The sequence below is a fragment of the Osmerus eperlanus genome, chromosome 5 (genome assembly GCF_963692335.1).
Source record: "Osmerus eperlanus chromosome 5, fOsmEpe2.1, whole genome shotgun sequence".
Lineage (NCBI taxonomy): Eukaryota > Metazoa > Chordata > Actinopteri > Osmeriformes > Osmeridae > Osmerus > Osmerus eperlanus.
In genome coordinates, this window is record NC_085022.1 from 15,346,423 (window position 1) to 15,368,237 (window position 21,815).

The following is a 21,815-nucleotide window of genomic DNA, read 5'->3' on the forward strand; positions in this document are numbered from 1 at the left end:
AGCTTCAGCAGGGGCCTTGAACCAGGACATAGCTCGCCCTCCGACACTCAGGTCTTCATCTGGACGTTTGAGGGCTTTGGCACAAGGGTGGAACAAAATAAGAAATCCACTCCCCTTCTCTTTATCATAACATGAAAGAAGGCTATTCCTCCCCTCACTTGAGTGAGCATACCCCCGCCCCAACCCTCGCCAGCACTATGCTTTTTGTGTTCCTTTGGAATTAACTGGTGCTCGTCAAAGGAGTGGGGCTGGAGAGAGAAGAGGGATAATGAATTGACAGATTGGAGGAACAACGGGGTTTACAAGTTGTGCTTACAAGTTCTGTTGTAAAGAAAAGGCTGCTTTTCATCACAAAAAAAGGCCCTTTTAGTAACTGGATGAATAGAAGTTGATGGGAAGCCCTGATGTTCAGACACAGCACACTATAAGATTCTATTGTCACCCAGTTTCTTAAGAATCTTTTTATGGAGTCCTCCACGTCAACTAATTGTTTTGTAGGTATTCTACATTCATGTTCAGGCTAAAACATTTTTGGATTTAATTTGACTGAGATTACTCTTAATAACTTAAATAAATCCACAAATCGTATTCACAGGTAGTCACGCCAACTCAAGATAAAGACCTACACTTTACGTGCCACAGTCAAGTAAACACTTTGCACCTGAACTGCAAGTTCCCTTATTGCCTCTATTGGTTCTTTTGAAATGACAAGTCATGAGTTTTCCATTCCAATTCCAGTCGGTTCACTCTTTCCAGAGGCATCCCGGTCAAAGGCTCAGAGTGTAGGCTTTTATAAGAACGACTCATTAACACAGGCAACCTCCACGCTTACTCCTCCCGGCAAATGCGAGTGCCGTTTTGAGAGAGCTCTCTTTCAGCTGCAAAAAAAGGGGGGAAGAAAACCCCAGAGTCAAGGCTATCGGCTGTCAAGGCTGCGGAGTGATTGCGTTTTCTCTTTGCTGTTGCCCATTCAAAAGGTGTCTCGAACTAAATGAAAGCTTTGCAACGACTAAACATTTCTGTTTTGTCTCCTAGGCCGGATGGGATGGGCACTGTCACCGAAGAGGAGAAAGAGCAGTTTGGCAATATCAGAGACCGACTCCTGAGCCTTTTGGAGAACCAGATCGTTCATTTTAGGTGCCCAGTACTTTCTCTTAAAATCACAGTGAGAAATGATGGTGTGAGGGATTTATTTTACGGGTCTGAATTACTTGGTCATTTGCAGAGCCTCATGGAACAAAAGTCACCTGAAGTGAAAATTCGGGAAGAGTGAATGTGTTAAATATCACAGAATCCCTCAAGCAGATGCATATTTTGGTTCTGTCTGGTCTACCAGTTCTGCTTGCATCTGCTAGTTAGCATTCACTAACACTGCCCTGTGTGACTACCTTGTATTGTATTGTCAGGGCCGAAGACCCAGACCTAGACCTTGAATGACGGTTCAGTCAATAGACCTGTGCCATTGAATTTGTTGAGCTGTGGCACTTCAAAGCACTCCATGCCTGTGAAGGGCCCTCCATCTGGGCCCAAGAGTTGATAAGAGTGGGTGGTTGGGAAGGTGGGTGGGGGACTGTTGAAACCAGCAGGAGTCATTAGCAATAGCAACACCCCTCAACATGATGCTAATGGCAGTAAACAATACCCTAGACAATGTTCAGATTATGCTAATGTACATCAGACAGGGAAGGGGGGAGCGCAAAGTTGGTTTAGGATTAATAATGATGACCTCAAGTCTGCTTTAGGATGCAGAAGTTGTGAAGTCCTGGCGAGGGGGGTTGGGTGGGAAGTGTGTGTGTGTGGGGGGGGGGGGGGGGTTGGTGGAGAGAGGGGGGTGATATGCTCTTTATCTGGTAGTCAAGATCGCTCTATAGCACAGCTGTCCGCTGGGCTTACACGTTAACAGTCTTTATAGCTGTGAATGGAGTTACGTCTAATTCAGTTATGGCAGTTGCAGTATTTTAGAAAAAGTAATTGGCTTTAATGTAGTTGTGACATTACTGTATGTGGTAAAGATATGCCGACAAATACGATATAATTATTGAGCAAGACTTACTGGCTATAGTATTGTCACTGGTTAGCGTGTATGCATGGATGTCATTCCCTTTCATGGAAATAATTGTTGCCGATGCCTTGTCCGCTTTCTTTTGTGTGTGCAGGTACTGTTTTCCGTTTGGGCGACCAGATGGAGCACTCAAAGCCACACTCTCCCTGCTAGAAAGGGTATGTGTTGTGGGAAAGAGTTCCCTCCCAGCAAGACTCCAACCATTCAGCCTGTGTTAACTGAAGTCTTGTGCACCCCTCCATCTGACATGTGTTGTAAAGTACAGACATGACATTTTGAAAACAGAAAGCAATATTTTAAATATATTTTAATAATTGTTTTCCACGCTGTCAACAGTTGTCTTTTCGAAAGTACAGAGTCCTTGTTGGTTTCTTAAAAGACACAGGATATGTGGAAATTGGGAGAAGGAAGTTTATTGTTAAAGTATTATAGTTTGTGAATTTGTCGCTTTGGATGGAAGCGTCTTCTAAATAAATAAAATGTCATGAAACACAGTACTTTGTCAGGAAATTCACTCATAGTTCAATTCATTCCAGGTTTTGATGAAGGATATCACCACACCTGTCCCTCCAGAGGAGATTAAGAAGATGGTTCAGAAATGTCTGGAGAAGGCAGCGTTGATCAACTACTCCCAGCTCACCGAATACGCACAGATCGAGGGTTTGTACAAAAAGTTGTATTATCAATAACACTTTAGAACTGTAGAAGCCTCTGCTGTGTTTTAGTCATTAGGTGTGTTAAAGTGAAATAATTTAGCAGATCACAGCTTCTTGCAGATCATGGTTCCTGGGTGACTCTGCAGCACTTAATATCTGTATAAAAGATTTTGGACATTGCTTTAAATTAGCGTCTGCTAAATGCATTCATATATTTTTTTATTTTATGTAACGGTTTCCTTTCGTGATGTCACAGCTGACAATCAGACCACACCACAGAAGAGATTGGAGGACATGATTCGCCTGGGAGAGCTGTGTATAGAGGTCCTCCAGCAGAATGATGAGCACCACTCAGAGGTAGTGATTGTCAAATATGACTCTTTAAACTCCATTATGCTGAGATCAAATCTTTATACTTGTTTCCAGCGTACAATGTGTGGAACTGAAAGTTGGTCAGTGAAATGAAGACTACCTCAATCCATCAGGCCATCTTTGAAAAATGTGAAGAATTTTACACCCCCACAATAATCTGAACTTCTCTTGAAAATGTTTTTTCCCCCCACACCTGCAAATCACTTGACGCCCCTTCTAAGGACTTGGGCCCCAAGTTGAGAAACAATGTTTACGTAAAGATTTGAGCTCATTAACCTTTAAATCTGTATAAGGAGTTGCAAAAAGCTCAGACCTCAAGATTGAGAGGATAAAATAATCTGTGATTTTAAAAACAAAATGTTGTAAAATCTAAAACTACAAATACGACACTTACAGCAGTTTTCTCAACTCTCAGGTTTTTACAAGTGATCCGATCAGTTTGAGCATCCAACACTATTGTTTGATGCTATCACAGGTCCTAACTTCAAACAACCGTCTCACAGCTGGAGTTCTCTCTTTATCTGTTTACTTATAAAAAGGGGATACAAAACCAGTGGGATTTCAGTCCTTCAAACATAATCCTGACATTCCAGAAGGTATCGCTTGATCATGTCATTAAGGCTTGTGATCACTTATTGCGACGCTGTCCATTTCTATCTGTCTCCTGGCAGCTGTGTGCTATAGTTGCTAATAACACGTCAAGTGCCAGGGCTGTCGTAATGTGGTAGTAACTCTGGTGAGCATGGCTCAAAACAACGCCCACAGTCCATACGCTCCCATGCTGGAGTGTAAACTGATCAATCATAGGTGTTGAGATGGCCGCCAATCCCAATTTGAAGTACCTAAGTGGCAGCCTGGCTTCAGACATCTGTTTCTCAGCAACCAGGAGCTTTTTATACCCGGCTATCAAATGTGGCTGTCAAGATGGCAAATGAGATGAGCTCCTACTTTCGTAGATGAAACTTGGCCTTGAGGTATTCAGTTGAAGGATAGACTTGGTCCCACGCACTGTCAAAAGCAGAGCTTTGACAAATTACCTCGCGTTTCGTAATTACTGGCCATGTTTCTATTGTGTGCAGAAATGTGATTACTAATTTAAAGAATATGTGTTGAAAGATGCTCTTACTTTGCCTTTCCCCCTCTCTTTCTTTCACTTTTTCTTATTTTTGCCAAACATGGAAAGGGAAGAGAGGTACGTCTCATGAAAGATAACAAAAATTAATTTCATAACTCCAGCTGTGTGTTTCTCATGCTTTTGTGTCATCATCTTTTTAATGCACGTTGCTAACTTGTTTAAAGCTCTAATTGCGTTATTGTGTTTGCAATGTGTGAGCTGTGGGTTTGTGTTCTGTGTTTGTGCATTTTATACATGTTCTTGGCTACGTTTTCATTTCATTTAGTGTTGTGACCTCCCTAGCCAGACCACCATAGGACAACTGTCAGATGAATCAGTTTAGCTTTGATACAGTATGGTTTGGGCTGTGGGCTCTCTGGCCTGCTGAACAAGACTGAGCCCTGGGATGCTTAACTTAACCCCATATTTGATTTAACTGCTTTCCTGGCCCTATTAGTCCGACCCGACTAAAAAGCTCCTACGTCAGAATGACGTATGCCACGATGTCGACCAGAGCACCCACATGTCTGTCTGCAGTCAGTCTACTCCAGTCTGTAGGGGCTACTCAGGTACACCTACCCTGTATGTCCCATATGTATTAAAGACACGTGGTAGATCAAACTTCTGGGATCAGGTGCAAGACTAAGCTGACAAATCAAGTTTAATGTATTATGAATTCCCAACATCATCTACCAAGGGAGACTCCTTCCTCCAACAATTTTTCTTCTCAGAACATTATCAATAAACTGGCCATGCTCATGCAGGACCAGCAATCATCAGGAGAACCAAAACATAAAAAATAGGTATAAAGTTTTAGTTTTTGTTGTTGTCTTATCTTAATGGTTCTGATTGGTCATAAACTCGTATGGAGGAGTCCAAACGTAATAAATCACACTCCAGTTAGCAATATTTATTTTTAATCGATGTAACAACACCTCAACAAGAAGCACAGCAACCTTCATGTTTTTGTACAGTGATGCATTGTGCATTACCTGTTACAATGCATTTCCTTGTTCAGTCTAGCAGAAGTAACAAGAGAGCAAGGTAAAGTCCAATGTCAACTTTTGTCATTGCAGGAAAACAAGCAAAAGTGGCCGTTCAGCCACACCGCACAGCCCTCCTCCTCCGCCATATTGTCCGTTTCCATTTACATGCATTCTGCTTCTCTTTCTCACCGTCTTGCAACTGCTCGTATTTGAGACATTCTTTTGTGAAGTCAATTCCAACAATGTGCGGATGCCTGTCGGTCTGAACGAAGGTATGTGTGTGTGTGCCTCTGTGCCTTTGTGTGTGAGAGAGAAAGATAGAGGTGCGTTGTGAGGCATGTGGTATGGAGGCCCTTTTTAATGGTGTTTATGGGAACAGCGATCTGAAAAGACGTGGTTGAAAAGGCTGATGAGAGAGGCTCTCAAGGACAGGCAGAACTGTGGTACATAAATATTACTTTTTAAGTTCTGCTTTACAGCATGTATGCAGTTAATATTCTTTTCTACACACACTTAACTATCACACACAACAACTCTAATCTCGGCCATACTTCATCGATTCGTCATACTCCTTGTTGTCCTTGTTCTTCATGGGGCTTTCACCTTTATTGAGTCAGAAGACTCTGTGGCAGAACAAAGGAAAGGTGAACAAAGTTCTTCTTTAATGGTTCTGGTCCAAACCATCAGCATGTTTTGCAATGAAGAAAACATTCACTGAAATGGTTTTCATCGAATGCGCTATTTGCCTATTTGCTCATTTTATGAAGTTTGAAATGAAGTCAGTTGATGATACTATATCAAAGCTGAAACATGACAGAGGCAGAGACATCCAAACAGTCATACTGTCAGTGTCAAGAAGATATCGACATTTTCACAGTAACGATTCACCTGAAACTACATAGGCGTAAACATAATAAACATGGTTTGTATTGGGCAATTGCTTGAACTTCCTTTGAACTCATAAAAATTGAAATGATGGTCTCAGATTAATCTTCATCACACAACAAACTATAATAGCTTATTATGGCTTTGACAACTTTGTATAACATCACCTTGGAAACGTAATTGCTAAAGAATGTGCATAGTGAATAAGCATACAAATAGGTCTTGGTCAACACATTTGTGAGGTAGCTTTGATGCTCCCCACATCCCCCTATGTTAGCGTCTTACCCTTTTGTGCTCTCAAGGTCTTCCTTTTTAAATTTGTCATCGCACATTTGGTGTGATGTCTGTTGATTGAATTTTTGTTGTTGCTTTGACTTACACAGTCGATGCTCTTTGCTTTTCACAATCCTCTTCATTCAATCTCACCGCTCTCACCCTCCTCACTCAGTCATTTCTCACATCCTCCTCCGGCTTTTTGCATGCTGCATTATGTTTTTATTATGATTATGAAAACATGAAATGATGGTTATGGCTAAGATCCTTTTTTTGCGTGTGTGTGTGCCTTTTTCTTTTGTGCTCTTTTTGTGCCGTTCATGGTTTATTATTTTTATTTTCTTTACTATTTTCTTTCCTTATACTCCTCAATTTTCCTCTCCTTAATGCCGTTCTTTTTGTAACCTTTTATCAATCTGTTGTCAGGCGTTCTCGTGGTGGCCGGAGATGATGGCGGAGCATGCGGAGACCTTCTTGTCCCTCTACACTGTGGACATGGACGGCGCCCTGCAGGTCCAGCCCGTTGACTCATGGGATAGCTTCCCCCTGTTCCAGCTGCTTAACAACTTCCTGCGAACCGACCGTAAGTGCTTCAATTCTCAATGTTCATCCCAAAGGTTATTCAGTGTTCAGGTAAACTACGTGTGCACAGTTTCAGAAGAAGTCAAAATGGTGTCAACAATCCTAAAAACATGCTTTCATGCCATGCTTTTCCGGTGTCTTTAATCCGATAAAACTACTACATAATCGCCCCCTAGTCATATGTCTATGTATGGGTCGTCAGCTTCCTCTAAAACTCAGTTAAGGAAAGTAAGCTTGATGTGACCAAACCTTGGTGTTCTACCCAGATCTACCTCCCACTGCCTGATTTGTTAAATCCCCCATTTGTCCATCCATGACCCTCCGGTTTGTCCGTCCCTATTTAAAGCACAGGCCACACCACCTCCCAGCCCCAATCTGTCCGCAGAAAAACACCTCTCACATTTCCCAGAGAATGTTCACGCCATTTAGAGCGCTAATTAACACCAGCGATGCCATAGAAACGAGAGGAGGTTAATGACGACTCGTTTAGGCGACAGCAACACCTTAACTAACATGTGCCAGGAGAGGGAAGCCAGGGGGCTGGTGACCGCGGCATGTTTACCTGTCTGAGGGACCATTGCAAGGCACCTTCATCCAGCTAACTCGTCATCCTGGCTAATGTGAGAAGCCATTCCATCCAGATGGGAGGACATAAGCATGGTTTAAGTTTTCTCTTACTTTGTTCAAACTGGAATTAATTTTGCACAACCTTCTTCCTTTTTTTCATATTCTTTTTTCATTGATTTTCTTTTTTACATTGTTCCTAAAATATTGTTATGTGGCTATAATTTGGAACTGTAATGACCAAAAGATATTCAGTGTAAACCACAACTGAAAATCTTGCTTAATTTAGCATGCAACATGCTCTAATGGTCACATTTGCAACGGTTTGTCTTTTTAAGGGACATCAAACTAAACACTTTTTTTTTCCGATCTTTCTAAACGCTAAATTGTATTTATTCTAACCTCTTAATTGTGGGGCTTTGTCCCTCTAACAGCTGTGAGTGGGAAAAAAGTTTCAATCACACTGTGAAAATGAGTCCTCCATCGCCCATACAAACAGATCTCAAGACACACGGTCAAAAAGGTATAATTGTCAAACAGAAAAAACATAAGTGATTGTGTGTGATTACCATTGGCAAATATATTTTTCTGTACTCACTCTTCTTTCATAATTATTTAGTTATTCCAACTGTCAAATCAGTGTAAGGAGGAAAATAATGAGAATACTAGAGAGGGTACAATTTCTGGGGAAATTGTAGGGTGTGCTTGCTTGCGTCGGTTGCACAGGGGTCAGTTTTTTAATGACATTTTTACAACTGATATTTCTGTATTTTATCTAAAAATGCATAGGGCCTACTTATTATTTATAAAGATTACATAGATTTAAAAGCATCTTTTTTTTGCTGCTCATTTACAACTCAAAATACGAGTTAAGTGTAGAATGAAATATGATGTCTTCTCATTTCCCCTGCAAGAGGCAGCCTCATAGCTGAATCAACGAATACATTTGGCAGACCGGTGTAAAAATTGACCTAATCTCTATGACTTAAACGTCCTTTTAAGTTTTCCCTTCTCATGATATTTTCAGGCATTTAGCCTACTCATATTGCATTCATTAATGAATAAAGAACCCCCTTTGAAGATTATTCTACGACGTTACCGGCAGTAGAAGATGGAATCGCGATTCAAACATTACCATCTGCTAACTGAAAAAATGCCCTCAAAAACGTAAATAAGCTTGACATTTATTTAGTGGAAAATCTCTCATTCATAAAAAGCTCACTGGTAGCGATCATTGTCAGTAACAACGCAAAATGCGACATAGCCCTGTGTGGAGAAGCTGCCCCCAGTGCCCCGGTAAATTGTACTACTACGGTACAGTACTAGTAGTAGACTACTGCTGTGTTCGTCTTGGTAGCGATTGCGTTGGTTGAATTGGATTTAACGTTCCGTTGTACGGTTTAGGCTGAAATAAATTATTTTCATGAACAGATTGACAACGTTTAGGCTGTGGCAATGAAGTTCAGGTTAGTAGTTAGATAGACTTTTGATTTAAGTAAGGGGAGTGCCGAACATGTTCTGTCGCCGTTTGACTTCCTACAGCTGTGTAGATGTTTTTGTAGTGTCTCGCGTAGGCTACAGCGTTGCAGTGAGCAACACTGGTTTGAAACCACAGGTAATGATCATTTCACCCACAAATCGTTTACTTGTAATGTAATGTCATAATAAATCCTACAACGAAAATGTATTTGTGAGGAATGTTTATTTTAAAGATTGAAAACAGATGCATCATAGACCACTGTAGTATGTGTTGCCCGGGCAACAGAGGCTAATGTCATGATGCTAATGCTTCAGTGAAATAGTAGACTACCGTTTCCAAAAGTAGATGTGGGCCTACTTCCTTAACAATATCAGCTAATATTGTACATTACATTTCATAATTGTGTTTCACATCACAAAGTAAAATGAGTAAATAGTTATCACCCTGGCCTCTTTGCTTGTGGCGTTCCTGCAGCTGCCTTGCAGTAAAGCTATAGTTAGCCTAGCTATCCCCCAAGTTAACAGATGTGAAACGAATGTTCTGCTACAGGTAGTCACGCGTGTTTTCGTGACGTTAGTGACGTAGTGACGTTAGTAACGTCAGTGACTGTGGCTAGCAAATTAGCCACCGTTAGCTTCACTTTTCGCCACAAAAACTTAATTTCCACTTAAACCATGCAACGGAACGTAAATCCCAATAGAAGCAACTCAATCGCTACCAAGACGAAACTTTTGACACCTAGGTTGTCTATGTAGGCCAAATATTGACTGAGTTTTAGGGGGGCAAAAAGAATAATAAAAATAATAATATATATGTGAGAGAACAAAGGTTGTGCCCTTGCCGAAGGCAAAGCACACCCAATTATGAAAATGTCAGAGACAGAGACAGAAATTATCCTTTTTATAAATAGTTCAAATAAGGTCTCTTCTTCTGATAATGGTGTCTAAAGTGACAGAATTTTCTTTTTTTAATCATTGAAACCCAATGATGTAATTAAGTTGGAAAAAATATTTAACTTTAGAGCTGTTAAAAAAACAGATTACATCATAGTTAAACTTAAATTGATGAGTAACTCATATTATATTCAGGAAACAACACTACTGGAGTAAACACAATTCAAGCATATCAATATAAAATAAAACAAAATTCCAAAATGTGTTATTGAAGTTTCTGTTTAAATTCTCAATCATGAAGCCTGGATTTTTTTGTTTGTAATGCCATGTTTGTTTTCTAACGTATTTTATTTAAATCACACCAGGTTTTATTAGCCTGGTGTAGTCAGGATTATTTAAATGCTCACTTCAACGCCTGCATACGTTGTGTGAACGGAGTTGGTTTTGAGGGAAAGTCTCTTGAGAGGATGAAAAGGCTAGTGTTAATCATGAAGGAGCGAAGGAGAATTGCAGCTAATGAAGCCCAGAGAGACCCACCAGGGCATCGTCTTTCTTTCTCTTCTGTCTCCCTCGCCTCTCCTACTTCCTCAGTATGTCTACATCACTGCAGTACGGTATCTGCAAATGTCATTCCATCCATCATTTGCCCATCGGGTGTGTGTTTTCTCCCTGTTACTCTCCGCCTCCCCTCTGTCCTCCATTCCTAGATGTCTTCAACCAAACCGAAATGCCCTCACATCAGCCTCCTTTTCAGGAATCAATAGGGTCCACACAGACAAGAGAATCACAACGGTAGCTCATTCTCGAAAGAGCCCTTTTTCTTTTTTTGTCTTCCATACCCCATCTGGTGACTCCGTCTGATGCTCATCCCTCCACCTGCTCACCTGTTCAACACGACACCCTCACACCTGTGGACGTCCCTCCCCCTTTTTTTCCTTCTTTAAGCACAGCGGGTTGGGCATCGATCTCATTGATTTGTAGATTATGAATACAGTACATGCAGTAGGGAAAGCGCATTTGTTACTGCTGCGGATGAAAAGTGACTTGTGGAGACACTTTCACTGTTCCACTGTTCCGTTCTTGGCAGAAGGTTTGTGGCTAAATGAATGTTACATGTGACATGTGGTTGACATACTGTTGACGCACCTTATCAAGCTAGGTTCTGTTTCAGCTAACTAAAGTAGACCGGAAAAACAACTTGAACCAAATATGATGGAGTTTCTCCCACTTCATAAACATTTAGCAGTTTGTGACGTGTCCCTTTCAATGGTGTATTCGTCTGAGTGCTGCATGCTTGCCACCAACTAAAACGTATACAGTACGACTTACTGAACGACCTTGACGAGGAAGCGTGCAAACCTCGTTTGGCGTGTTTAAACCTTGAACACCGATGTCTTGGTGCCTCCCTCCATCGCTGTCCCTAGCTTACCTGTGCGACGGGGCGTTCCACAAACACCTGCAGGAACTGTTCACACCCCTGGTGGTGCGCTACATCGACCTGATGGAGTCCTCCATCGCCCAGTCCATCCACCGAGGCTTCGAGCAGGAAACCTGGCAGTCTGTCAAGTAAGGCTGCCCTCTCTTTTGTCTCTTATTCTTTCTTTCACTCTCTTATTTTTCTCTTTCTTCTTTCTTTCTCATTTCTTTCTCACGCTTTATCTCCCCTTTCTCTCTCACCACAAGTGTGAAAAGAAAAGTAAAGACGGACATTGTATGATTGTTTACAAAATACCAGCATCATGACCAGTTGTGGATATGCCTAGTCTCCGGTACGCATACTGGAGGTTCTGTCTAGTAGATGCATTTCATTATTGTTGACTTTCACTGAAAGTCATGAAATGTGACAAATCCAAAAGTGAGAATAGGACAACAGAATCGTTTCTCCTCCCCCCGCCCCCCTCAACACATGGACGTTTTGGTCGAAACTTCTCCCTGACAGGACGATTACCAACAACCTACCAAGCGTGCCTCTGCCCAAAGTCCCCAACCTTCCCCTCAACCTGCCGCCAATGCCCAGCTTCTCGGCGCCAGCCTGGATGGGTCCGCTGTGCGACAGCACGTGTGTATGGGTGGGCGCATGCTCGGGGGCTGACTGTGGCATGAAACGTCTCGTAGTTGTGTGTATGTGTGTGGCGTTTGCATGTGTGGTTCCTCCGCGCCTAGCGCTGCCAGTGTGGCACACGCTGCTGTGTAGGGAGAGTGTCAGGTATAGGGGGGTCGTAGACCTTAGACAGCTGACTAGTTTCTATTCAATGTTCCTCAATCAAAATAGAATTTCAAGGAAGCGTTGAGGTCTTTCCTGAAGTGAATCTTGAATGTCAAATTTGGTTTCCTGCAACTGTTGTCAAATTATAAATGGTCACTCTGTCCTTCAGAGTTTCCAAATCATTGTGTGATATCATTGTCACATTATAGTATTTTACATGTACAAAATACATGTATCGTGTATACATGTTTAGTCACTGTGAATGCTTTTGACCATCTTTTGAACATTTTAAGTTTTCAAAACCTGTCCTGTAAAAAGATTCTTCTTTTTCTTTTATATCTCCTCAGTTAGACTGCTCAGGGAAGACAGGCGTAGATGTATAGGTGTGTGTGTTGGAGAAGTGAGGGCAGGCTTTTAATACGTGCTTGTGGTCATGTTTTAACTGTTAACATTTCTCCTGCTGCTTCCTATCTGTGACTGTTTGTCTCAAGCAGGAGCTATATGCTGGTAACAGCATCCACTTGCATGCATAGCTAAGTCACATGCTTTTACTTAACATGCTATGCTATGTGTTTTCACACCTGACAGAACTCCTGAATCAAAGCCAATTTAGGACAGATCCTGGCTTTATGATGCACAGACTATGCACCTAAGTTGTTTCATGCGCATCAAGAGCCAAATGTGGTTTATTGGACTTTAAATAAGCAACATGACAAATTACAGTTTGCTTTACCAGCTTTTCGTGCTACAGTACAGCATGTGAGGTCTGTGTGTTGTTTACTTGGCATGGTTGTGAATGTTTCATTCAAACTGAGGATTATCTGTTAATCTATAATGTACACATCAATATACATTAATAAAGTGAGAGAGATGCTGCACACAATATGAGATACATTCCAGTTATGCCAAGTGATAGATTTAATGCATGACATGTTTAATTTATTGATCTATTTATGAAACTGTATTTAGAACTAAATATTAGAATTGTACAGTATCTTTCTTTATTTGATTTCAGCTTGCAAGGAATTAATTTACCCAATTTTTTGTGAGTAGGCAAAAGTGTTTTATTATTGCTTGTAAACAGACTCAGTAGTGTGTTTGTCTTTGTTGAAAGCAATTTCAGTAGATTAATAATCAGTTACTCTCTTCAACTCAAACAAATTGAGCAACACGTTCACCCGCCTGCTAACACAACAATTGATTGTCAAGTCAAGTTCCTTTATTTTTGTTTGTAGATATGTGCAAGTGTTGTCAAGATGTAAATGTTGATAGGGAAAACTAAACCGTCGTTGCACATTTTCAAAGCACAACCAATTAGTCATCCCCCAACTTATACTTTTGGGAAATAGGACTTGAAAATGTCACCATGTGTGCCTCTGAGGTGAGGTCACGGGCGAAACTGTAGCAGTCGTTGAGACCGTTCTCAGGGGCATGTTGGGTAGGGGAGGCAAGCGGGAGAGAGGGGGGCGTGGGTGTGGGTGGCTGATTCTGTTCTGAGAAAGCCTCTCACCGCTGCCCACCCACACCCCTCCCCTCCTTCCCCCCTCCCTTAGGATGCATATTCCTTAGGTTGTCTCGCTCGCTCACTTGCTTGTGAAGAAGAAGAAAAAAAAAGAGAAAGAAATTGGCACATTGTTAACGAGCACAGACGGGCGTGTGGGATCGTCCCGTTCCCCCGGGGGAGGCAGGCTCATAGAGGAGCGCTCCTAATTAGACATGAGGGGGGAGGGAGGCGGGGGGGGGGGGTTCTCTGCCAGGCGCTTAATTGCACCACAGACTCTGCCCAAATGATTTACTCACATGCTCCACTTGTGAAGGTAACAGTCTTTTAAAGGCGAAGTGAGGGAGCGAGTGTGCTTTTTTTACCTCCACCTCCCACCTCCTCTCTTCTCACTCTGGTTGCTGTACACTTGATGCTGGTGATAGCGCCGGTTGCCATGTGTTGCTATGTAACCTGGGTGAGACGTCGGGTGAGACGTCGGGGAGATGGCGAACATGAAGTTCCATCTGTCTGGACTGGATGCTCTGAGTCTGCTGCAGCTGCTGGGAAAGGAACTGGACTGTATTCTCTGCAGACTGATGGGATGTACTGTCTGGAACTGTAGAACGTGGCACTGTCTGGCAATGTGTGTCGCTGCAGCTGGCCCACCCAGGTCTCGGTAATGCCAAACTGAGACCCCACTATACCACGAGTGTTACGGGCTCGCTTTACATCCATGTAAAGTGTGCAACATCAGTCTATTTCAGGAAGCTGTGAATGAGTTTGAGCAGAGGAAAAGCTGTGTGTGTGGGGGGGGGGGGGGCAGATGGCTGTCAGGTGGCTGTCAGCCATGAACATAAAAATGTAAACGTGAGAGTGTGTGTTTGTGTACACCAGTGTAGGTAGGTGAGTGCAAAGTCACAAAGCTTGGGATACAAACGCATGAAGAACCTTAATATTAGAAGCGGTGTACTATACACGGGGAAACCATGACAGACATGTCAAGAACATCAATCAGAAATGCCATTCCGAAGAACCCTAGTGATGCATATCCACAGTGTGCTCATTCCTTCTCCAATTTCATTGAATGCCACACTAGATGTTGGTGTCAGAAGAAATGAAAGCTGTGAATGACTCAAGCTCCGACACATGAACGTGTTTGGCTCAGTATCTGATCAGGATATTCCTGTTTTCTTCAAATAAAATGACTTTTTTATTTTCTCTCTCAGCATATCCTCACAAAAACACATGATGTGGACATTCAACCTGTGATTTTACTCATGGAGTGTTTTCACCTCTTTAGAAATGGCTCGGCCACTTCAGAAGACTTGTTCTGGAAGCTGGACGCCCTTCAGATGTTTGTCGTGGACCTGCACTGGCCCGAGCTCGAGTTTGCCAAACACCTGGAGCAGAGACTGAAGCTCATGGCCAGCGACATGATGGAGGCATGCGTCAAAAGGTCAGTAGGGTGCACGTTGCTTCACTTCAGGGCCCTCCACTCAACAGGCTTTGAACCTTCAAAGGGTTATTTTTTCACCACACAAGTTTGTTTCTTGATTTGATTTTTTATTTTCTGACGACTGTGTGCCTTTACACACCGCACCATGAAAGATGACAGCAAGTTGTTTGCTGCTCGTCTTTAGAGCGCACTCTTGACCTTGTGTAGGTTTTTGTTGTATGTGTGAGCTGCAGTCTGGAACGGCTCATAGCAAGTGACATGAAGGTCAAAAACATTTTTTTAATTATCTTTTTCATTATTATCCTTAGAACAAAAGCTGCTTTTGACTCCAGGATGCAGAAGGCCAGTAAATCAACTGACTTCCGGGTCTCCCTCTCTGTGTGCACCATGTTCAACGTGCTCATGGATGCCAAGAAGCAGTGCTCTAAGCTCTGTGTGCTGGACTCGAGTCAAGAGGTAGGACCCGTGGTCAACCACCTCTTCATTTTGTGTGAAGAGAACTCAGAATTCGGGAGATGTTTTGGGGAAATCAAGTCAGTCACCTCAGTGTTGGAAAAAAAAACTCCCAAGTCACTTTTCATAAAACCTAAACAATCATTTTCCTCAGTAAATATCTGAATGTGTGGATTGCTGGCAATGAAACATTGCCTATTCTCCATGCCGTTCTCCTTAATACGAATCCTATCTCCATCCTATTCTCCATGCAATTTACCACGTATTGTGCCACAAGCTTACCTTACAATCTAAATGAGTTGTTCCATATCTCTCATGATCGAACAGCATTGGTGGAAAAGGAGCTGCAGTGGCTCGCATGAATAGACGGCCGTGGAATGCCTTTCTCCACTGTGCCAAAAGCAAGCCCTTCACCACCCAACATCTATTTATACAGAATTTCCTACAGAGTGCTAAGCTCACTGTCCTCTTGACCTTCAGCTCGCCTCTCCATCCGTCTCCAAGGAGTGGTAACTCATAAGTTCACACAAGGAACACACACACGGACCACACACACACACACACACATAGTACATGCATACATACATAGTCATCCAGTCACACACACACATACCTAAATAAATGCAAACATACTTAAACACATGCTGGACATAAACTCTAGGGAGGGGCCCCATTATGTATCATTGTTTCTTGTGACTGGGCTTCACCTTTTCTAAATATTCTTGCTTGAATATCGTCATCCAACAGATGATGTAGTTTAAATCCTATTTGAATATAAACACTGATGATGAAATTATGAATTATACTCTTTAGCAAATCTAAAATATTCTAGTAAGTCTACATATTTGCAGAAATAAAGTAAGAACATCATTTATCTAAATGGCCACATTGCCATTAATGTGGTCACATTAAGCAGGAACATTTAGTCGTTGTTCTTGTATATATTTATTGTAAGCTTATGGAAAACAATGAGCATGCGTTTATACATTTTTCCCACTTGCAAGACTTGGATTCATTGCAAGTTGAAATCATATCCCCATTTTCCAGTGTATGAAAAATGTTGAGGAATGGTCTACAGTGTGCATCATGTGCCAAATAGGTTGAAGTGCTGAGATAAATCTGTAAGTGATGTTGCATATGTTTCAAACGTACCCTTATTGCCTGAATGCAATTGAATGTAAGATGTTGATTTTGCCTGTTTTTTTCACCTCATTCTTTTTGCCTCATTTCCATGTTTACTCCTTCATTGTTTGAATCCAAGAGTGATAAACAATGGGTAAGTGCCTCTATCTCCTCCTCTCCCACAACATTGTATACCCTTGCTCTTTTATTCATAATGATGTGTTTGTCTTTGCCTGCTAGCATGTCATTATCAAAATCAGATACATATACATACTTTGTTGGGGTTGGAGTCATGCCACTGGATATAGACTCAACTAAATCACTGGGTTAGCAGTTTCCTTTTGTCTTAAGACTGTTTCTCAACATGTCATAATATCCCCCATTCTCACACACTAAAGAATGGATGGATGAACTACCTTTGATTCCTTCTGGTTCTGGTTTGGTTCAGTCCTGGGGGTTCAGAAGCTGCAGCAATGAGACGTAGGGAGTCGTTCAGTAGTGGCCTGTTCAGTGATTTAGCTGTTAGATTTGCCCTGGAGTCTTCTATGTGTATGCTAATGAAATTCAAAAGAGAATTATAAAAAATTGTAATTTGTTGTTTTTTGATGTTGTCATCAGTGGCGGTATAAAAGCTGAGGGTGGGGAGTGAGGGTGTGGGTTGAACTTTACAACATGATCAAAGGCCTTTGTCTGGGTGGTGTAGGGGGGATACTAAAGTGGCTTTTAATGGCTACCAACCAAATACATGTTTTAAAGAGATTAATTGTTCTTTTGAGTTTTGATGCACACATGGCAAATACCACATAATGTAATCTCCTGTAGGTGTGGAGGAAACCTCTACATTTTTACTCTGTCATATAAAATTTTAATCGAGGTAAAGAAAAAAAAAGCCCTTAAGATTTAGTTTAAAATTTCAGTTAGTGGAACTGCCATTTTTGCGAAACAGGAGAGAGAGAGGAAAGAGAAAAAAAATAGGACTGGCAATGGTGACCTCCCTAGACCCTTAATTTGTCACCGATCTGCAGGCTTTGTTGATTGACATTTTTAATTTGGCTGTTCTTTAGACACGGCGTGAAAGGGCATTGTCACCCAGAGATGAACTCCCCTGCTGCTGTGCAAGCGTCAAAGACTGCCTTTCAGCACAGCGAATAGAGGCTCCCTCTACCTCTCCCTCTCTCCCTCTCTCTTTCTCTCACTCACACTCTCTCTATCTCTCCTTTCATACACCTCTCTCCTTTTCGGCTGGGCTGTGTTTTTTCAAGGAAAAAAGTGCCATGAATATTAGGGGTGAGACATGAAATGGCGGATTAATTGAATCTAGTGTGAGCCTTTGGTGCTCGCAGCTGGGCCGGTGCTTTGCAGAAAGCACAAGGCTGCTCCGATTGTGGGCAAGCACAAAAAGTATCCTTCAAATTCCATCGCCGTCCGACGCGATCAGGAATGCAATTCAGCCACATAATGGCCCTATTAGCTGCTTAACTCAGCCTTACATGGGAAGATTTTTTTTAAATCTCCTAAGCGTTTTTGGAAGGGGAGGATAACTCCATTGAGAGTTTGTCTGTGTGTGTTGGGAAGGGTTATTGTCGGGGGGGGGGGGGGGGGGGTGCTTGGCATGATTCAGACTGGGTGTGTAGATTTGGCCTTGCCTTTGCCTCAAAGAGGAGTGTGTGTAATTTATGTTACAGTGAACTCCCTTCCCCCCCTTCCCGTAAGTTTCTAAAATGCTTGTCCTCTTCTCCTCATCCCTGTCCTCAGCAACAGTACCACTCCAAAGTCGATGTTCTGATCGATGATGCTTTTACAGAAATGATTTCCACTCTCGTATCAAAGGTGAGTTGTACTCAATCTAGTCAAGGCCAGTGGAACATTCAGGGGGAATGTTTCTCACATGGATGCCTAGAACAGCAAACTGAGATGCCAATTCAGCTGTGTTTCTCTGTTTGTGTGGTTGTTGTTTTATTAGATTTTTATTGTTAGATTGCCACGTTGCTATCATATAATATTATTTATATCTGATCGATGAGCCTACCCAGTCACACCTGTCTTTATTTATTTATTTGTTTGTTTATTTTTAGGTTTGCTTTTGATTTGGTGCAGCAAGCATGGAGCACACACAGTCAATGGCCCTTTAATGTTTTTTGATTGTAACAATAAAAGAAAAAAAATATATAGAACATGAACAAAACATTTGAAAAGGGCTAAACAAAGGCTCTCAGACATGAAGCCCATCCTCTTTTACAAATGGAATACTAACTATTCTGACTTTCTGTTCCTTTGGCAGTTTGCCGTGGTTTTGGATGGCGTCCTCGCCAAGCTCTCGAGATACGACGAAGGGACATTCTTTTCTTCAATCCTCTCTTTCACGGTAAGTAGCCTTGTTTTTTTGTTGCTGACAGGAGAAGGCTGAGACAGTCCATTCACAGATGATAAAAGCAATGTGGCATTTTGTTGAAACCAGATCTGCATAGTTGAACTGTTGCTTGCTTCTTTTGGGGTTTTTTCCCCGCACTCAAAGGTGAAAGCGGCTGCCAAGTATGTGGATGTCCCTGTGAGTATAAGTGTGTTTCTTCCAGTTCTGAAAGAAGCATACATATATAAATACAAATAAATCCTGAGCTTGTTTATATTCAAGTAACCTATTCATTCATTTATCCAGCCATGTTTTTTAAACACATTTGCAGTAGAGTTGCTTTCAATCTATGTTGCATTTGTCTGGCTCGTTGTCAATGTTAAATGTGGGTGAAAGATTGAAGAAATATCACATTTGGATACAAAGCTACCCTGGTATCAAGTGCAGTGTGTCAAGAACGCAGAGGCCAATTACTTGAACTTGTTTTCAGATTCACAGAGATGTGGGTAGGCAGTAGGCTGCCGTTCATCTGCTCAGAGAGCCTAATGAGAGAAATGCACATGACAGTGGCCAGAGACTCTACTTTGACTATTAAAAAGATCATGAAATCATTGGAAAGAAACACATTTAATTGCTCAAGAAGATCGGCAACATAGTGCTTTTCCGTCTCGGTATATAGACCTTATATATAAGTGTAGCGTTCCAACTGTCTAGCATGACTGAGGTAGTCGTGTATTGTTGAGGAGGAGGAGCAGTAGCCCAGGGTAACAATCACATACAAGCACTTTTTTTTTTTTTTATCCTTCTGTCTACTGGCCCCAACCTAGGCATGGAGGCCAGATATAGAAATGTCCGGGAAATCTTGTTATTTAAGGGAATGGGATAGGTACTTCATTTTAAGATGAGTGTTGGACATAGCAGCGCTACCCTGAAACCACACGACCCCTACACTTCTAACCTTGTTTGTCCTCATCTCACCTTCCCATCCTTCCAGTCTCTCCTTCAGCAGACGTTGGCCTGAATATCAGAGTACTGCTCCTCCTCCCCTCCCCCAACCACTCCTCCACCTCCTCCCCCCCCCCCCCCCTCCCGCCCTCTCCTCTTCTTCACCTGAAATTATAATGTAACCTCCACCTTGTGCTTTTGTGCAACGGGAACCAAAATCTTCTAAGCCCCTCTTACAGGTGGGATAAAGACGTGGGGGGAGTGAGCTGGTCTGTGTAGCTGTGGCCTTCAGCAGGAAGCTCTTCAAAGACCTTGTCACGAAAGTTCAGGATCTTTCCCTCCCTTCTTTGTGAGGGCTGCCGTTCAAGAGCCTGGGTGTTGGCAGGGTGCCCTTGTGGTTCTCACACACTCGAAGCAACACGACACACGCAACACGACACACACACACGACACACACACACATCCCAGACACACACACACGTGCTAGAAACACGCACACAGAAACCAGAAACACACACACCAGACATATACACACACGCGCCAGGATCAGACACACTAGAAACATACTCACACAGATCAGAAAAACACCTCTGATAGCACACACACACATTCACACGCCCGAGACACACACAGCCAGACATACAGTTAGGTCCATAAATATTTGGACATTGACACAATTTTCATCATTTTGGCTCTGTATACCACCACAATGGATTTGAAATGAAACAATCAAGATGTCCTTTAAGTGCAGACTTTCAGCTTTAATTTCAGGGTATTTACATCCAAATCAGGTGAACGGTGTAGGAATTACAATACATTTTATATGTGGCCCCCCCCTTTTTAAGGGACCAAAAGTAATTGGACAATTGGCTGCTCAGCTGTTCCATGGCCAGGTGTATGTTATTCCCTCATGGGAGTTCGTTATTTCATTGACAAGGAGCAGATAAAAGGTCTAGAGTTAATTTCAAGTATGGTATTTGTGTTTGGAATCTGTTGCTGTCAACTCTCAATATGAAGTCCAAAGAGCTGTCACCATCAGTGAAGCAAGCCATCGTTAGGCTGAAAAATCAAAACAAACCTATCAGAGAGATAGCAAAAACATTAGGTATGGCCAAATCAACTGTTTGGTACATTCTTAAAAAGAAAGAACGCACTGGTGAGCTCAGCAACACCAAAAGACCCGGAAGACCACGGAAAACAACTGTGGTGGATGACAGAAGAATTCTTTCCCTGGTGAAGAAAAACCCCTTCACAACAGTTGGCCAGATCAAGAACACTCTCCAGGAGGTAGGCGTATCTGTGTCAAAGTCAATAATTAAGAGAAGACTTCACCAGAGTAAATACAGAGGGTCACCACAAGATGTAAACCATTGGTGAGTCTCAAAAACAGGAAGACCAGATTAGAGTTTGCCAAAAAACATCTAAAAGAGCCTGTACAGTTCTGGAACAACATCCTATGGACAGATGAGACCAAGATCAACTTGTACCAGAATGATGGGAAGAGAAGAGTATGGAGAAGGGAAGGAACTGCTCATGATCCAAAGCATACCACCTCATCAGTGAAGCATGGTGGAGGTAGTGTTATGGCGTGGGCATGTATGGCTGCCAATGGAACTGGTTCCCTTGTATTTATCGATGATGTGACTGCTGACAAAAGCAGTAGGATGAATTCTGAAGTGTTTCTGGCAATATTATCTGCTCAGATTCAGCCAAATGCTTCAGAACTCATAGGACGCTTCACAGTGCAGATGGACAATGACCCAAAGCATACTGCGAAAGCAACCAAAGAGTTTTTTAAGGCAAAGAAGTGGAATGTTCTGCAATGGCCAAGTCAATCACCTGACCTAAATCCAATTGAGCATGCATTTCACTTGCTAAAGACAAAACTGAAGGGAAAATGCCCCAAGAACAAGCAGGAACTGAAGACAGTTGC

At 42.2% G+C, this 21,815-nt stretch overlaps 1 protein-coding gene and 1 long non-coding RNA gene across 11 annotated transcripts in view; one reads left to right on the forward strand and one right to left on the reverse strand.

The window, feature by feature from the left end:
- cadps2 (Ca++-dependent secretion activator 2) overlaps window positions 1-21,815 on the forward strand; it is a 98,440-nt gene that overhangs the window by 66,398 nt on the left and 10,227 nt on the right. The window contains exons 14-27 of one of the 10 annotated variants that reach the window (XM_062461908.1): window positions 1,036-1,137; window positions 2,157-2,220; window positions 2,599-2,722; window positions 2,975-3,075; window positions 6,775-6,931; window positions 11,292-11,433; window positions 11,807-11,926; window positions 13,089-13,118; window positions 14,857-15,012; window positions 15,321-15,468; window positions 16,727-16,741; window positions 18,343-18,417; window positions 18,869-18,952; window positions 19,103-19,135. In XM_062461908.1, the coding sequence (XP_062317892.1) occupies window positions 1,036-1,137; window positions 2,157-2,220; window positions 2,599-2,722; window positions 2,975-3,075; window positions 6,775-6,931; window positions 11,292-11,433; window positions 11,807-11,926; window positions 13,089-13,118; window positions 14,857-15,012; window positions 15,321-15,468; window positions 16,727-16,741; window positions 18,343-18,417; window positions 18,869-18,952; window positions 19,103-19,135 (1,351 nt within the window). Of the gene's footprint in view, window positions 1-1,035; window positions 1,138-2,156; window positions 2,221-2,598; window positions 2,723-2,974; window positions 3,085-6,774; window positions 6,932-11,291; window positions 11,434-11,806; window positions 11,927-13,088; window positions 13,119-14,856; window positions 15,013-15,320; window positions 15,469-16,726; window positions 16,742-18,342; window positions 18,418-18,868; window positions 18,953-19,102; window positions 19,136-21,815 lie in introns of all 10 variants that reach the window. The other 9 variants (XM_062461911.1, XM_062461909.1, XM_062461910.1 and 6 more) reach the window with 9 other exon arrangements.
- The window catches only part of LOC134021267 (uncharacterized), a 3,940-nt gene continuing 826 nt past the window's right edge, over window positions 18,702-21,815 (reverse strand). Inside the window, exon 2 of the long non-coding RNA XR_009930487.1 lies at window positions 18,702-19,162. This is a non-coding gene — a long non-coding RNA (uncharacterized LOC134021267). The remainder of the gene's footprint in view (window positions 19,163-21,815) is intronic.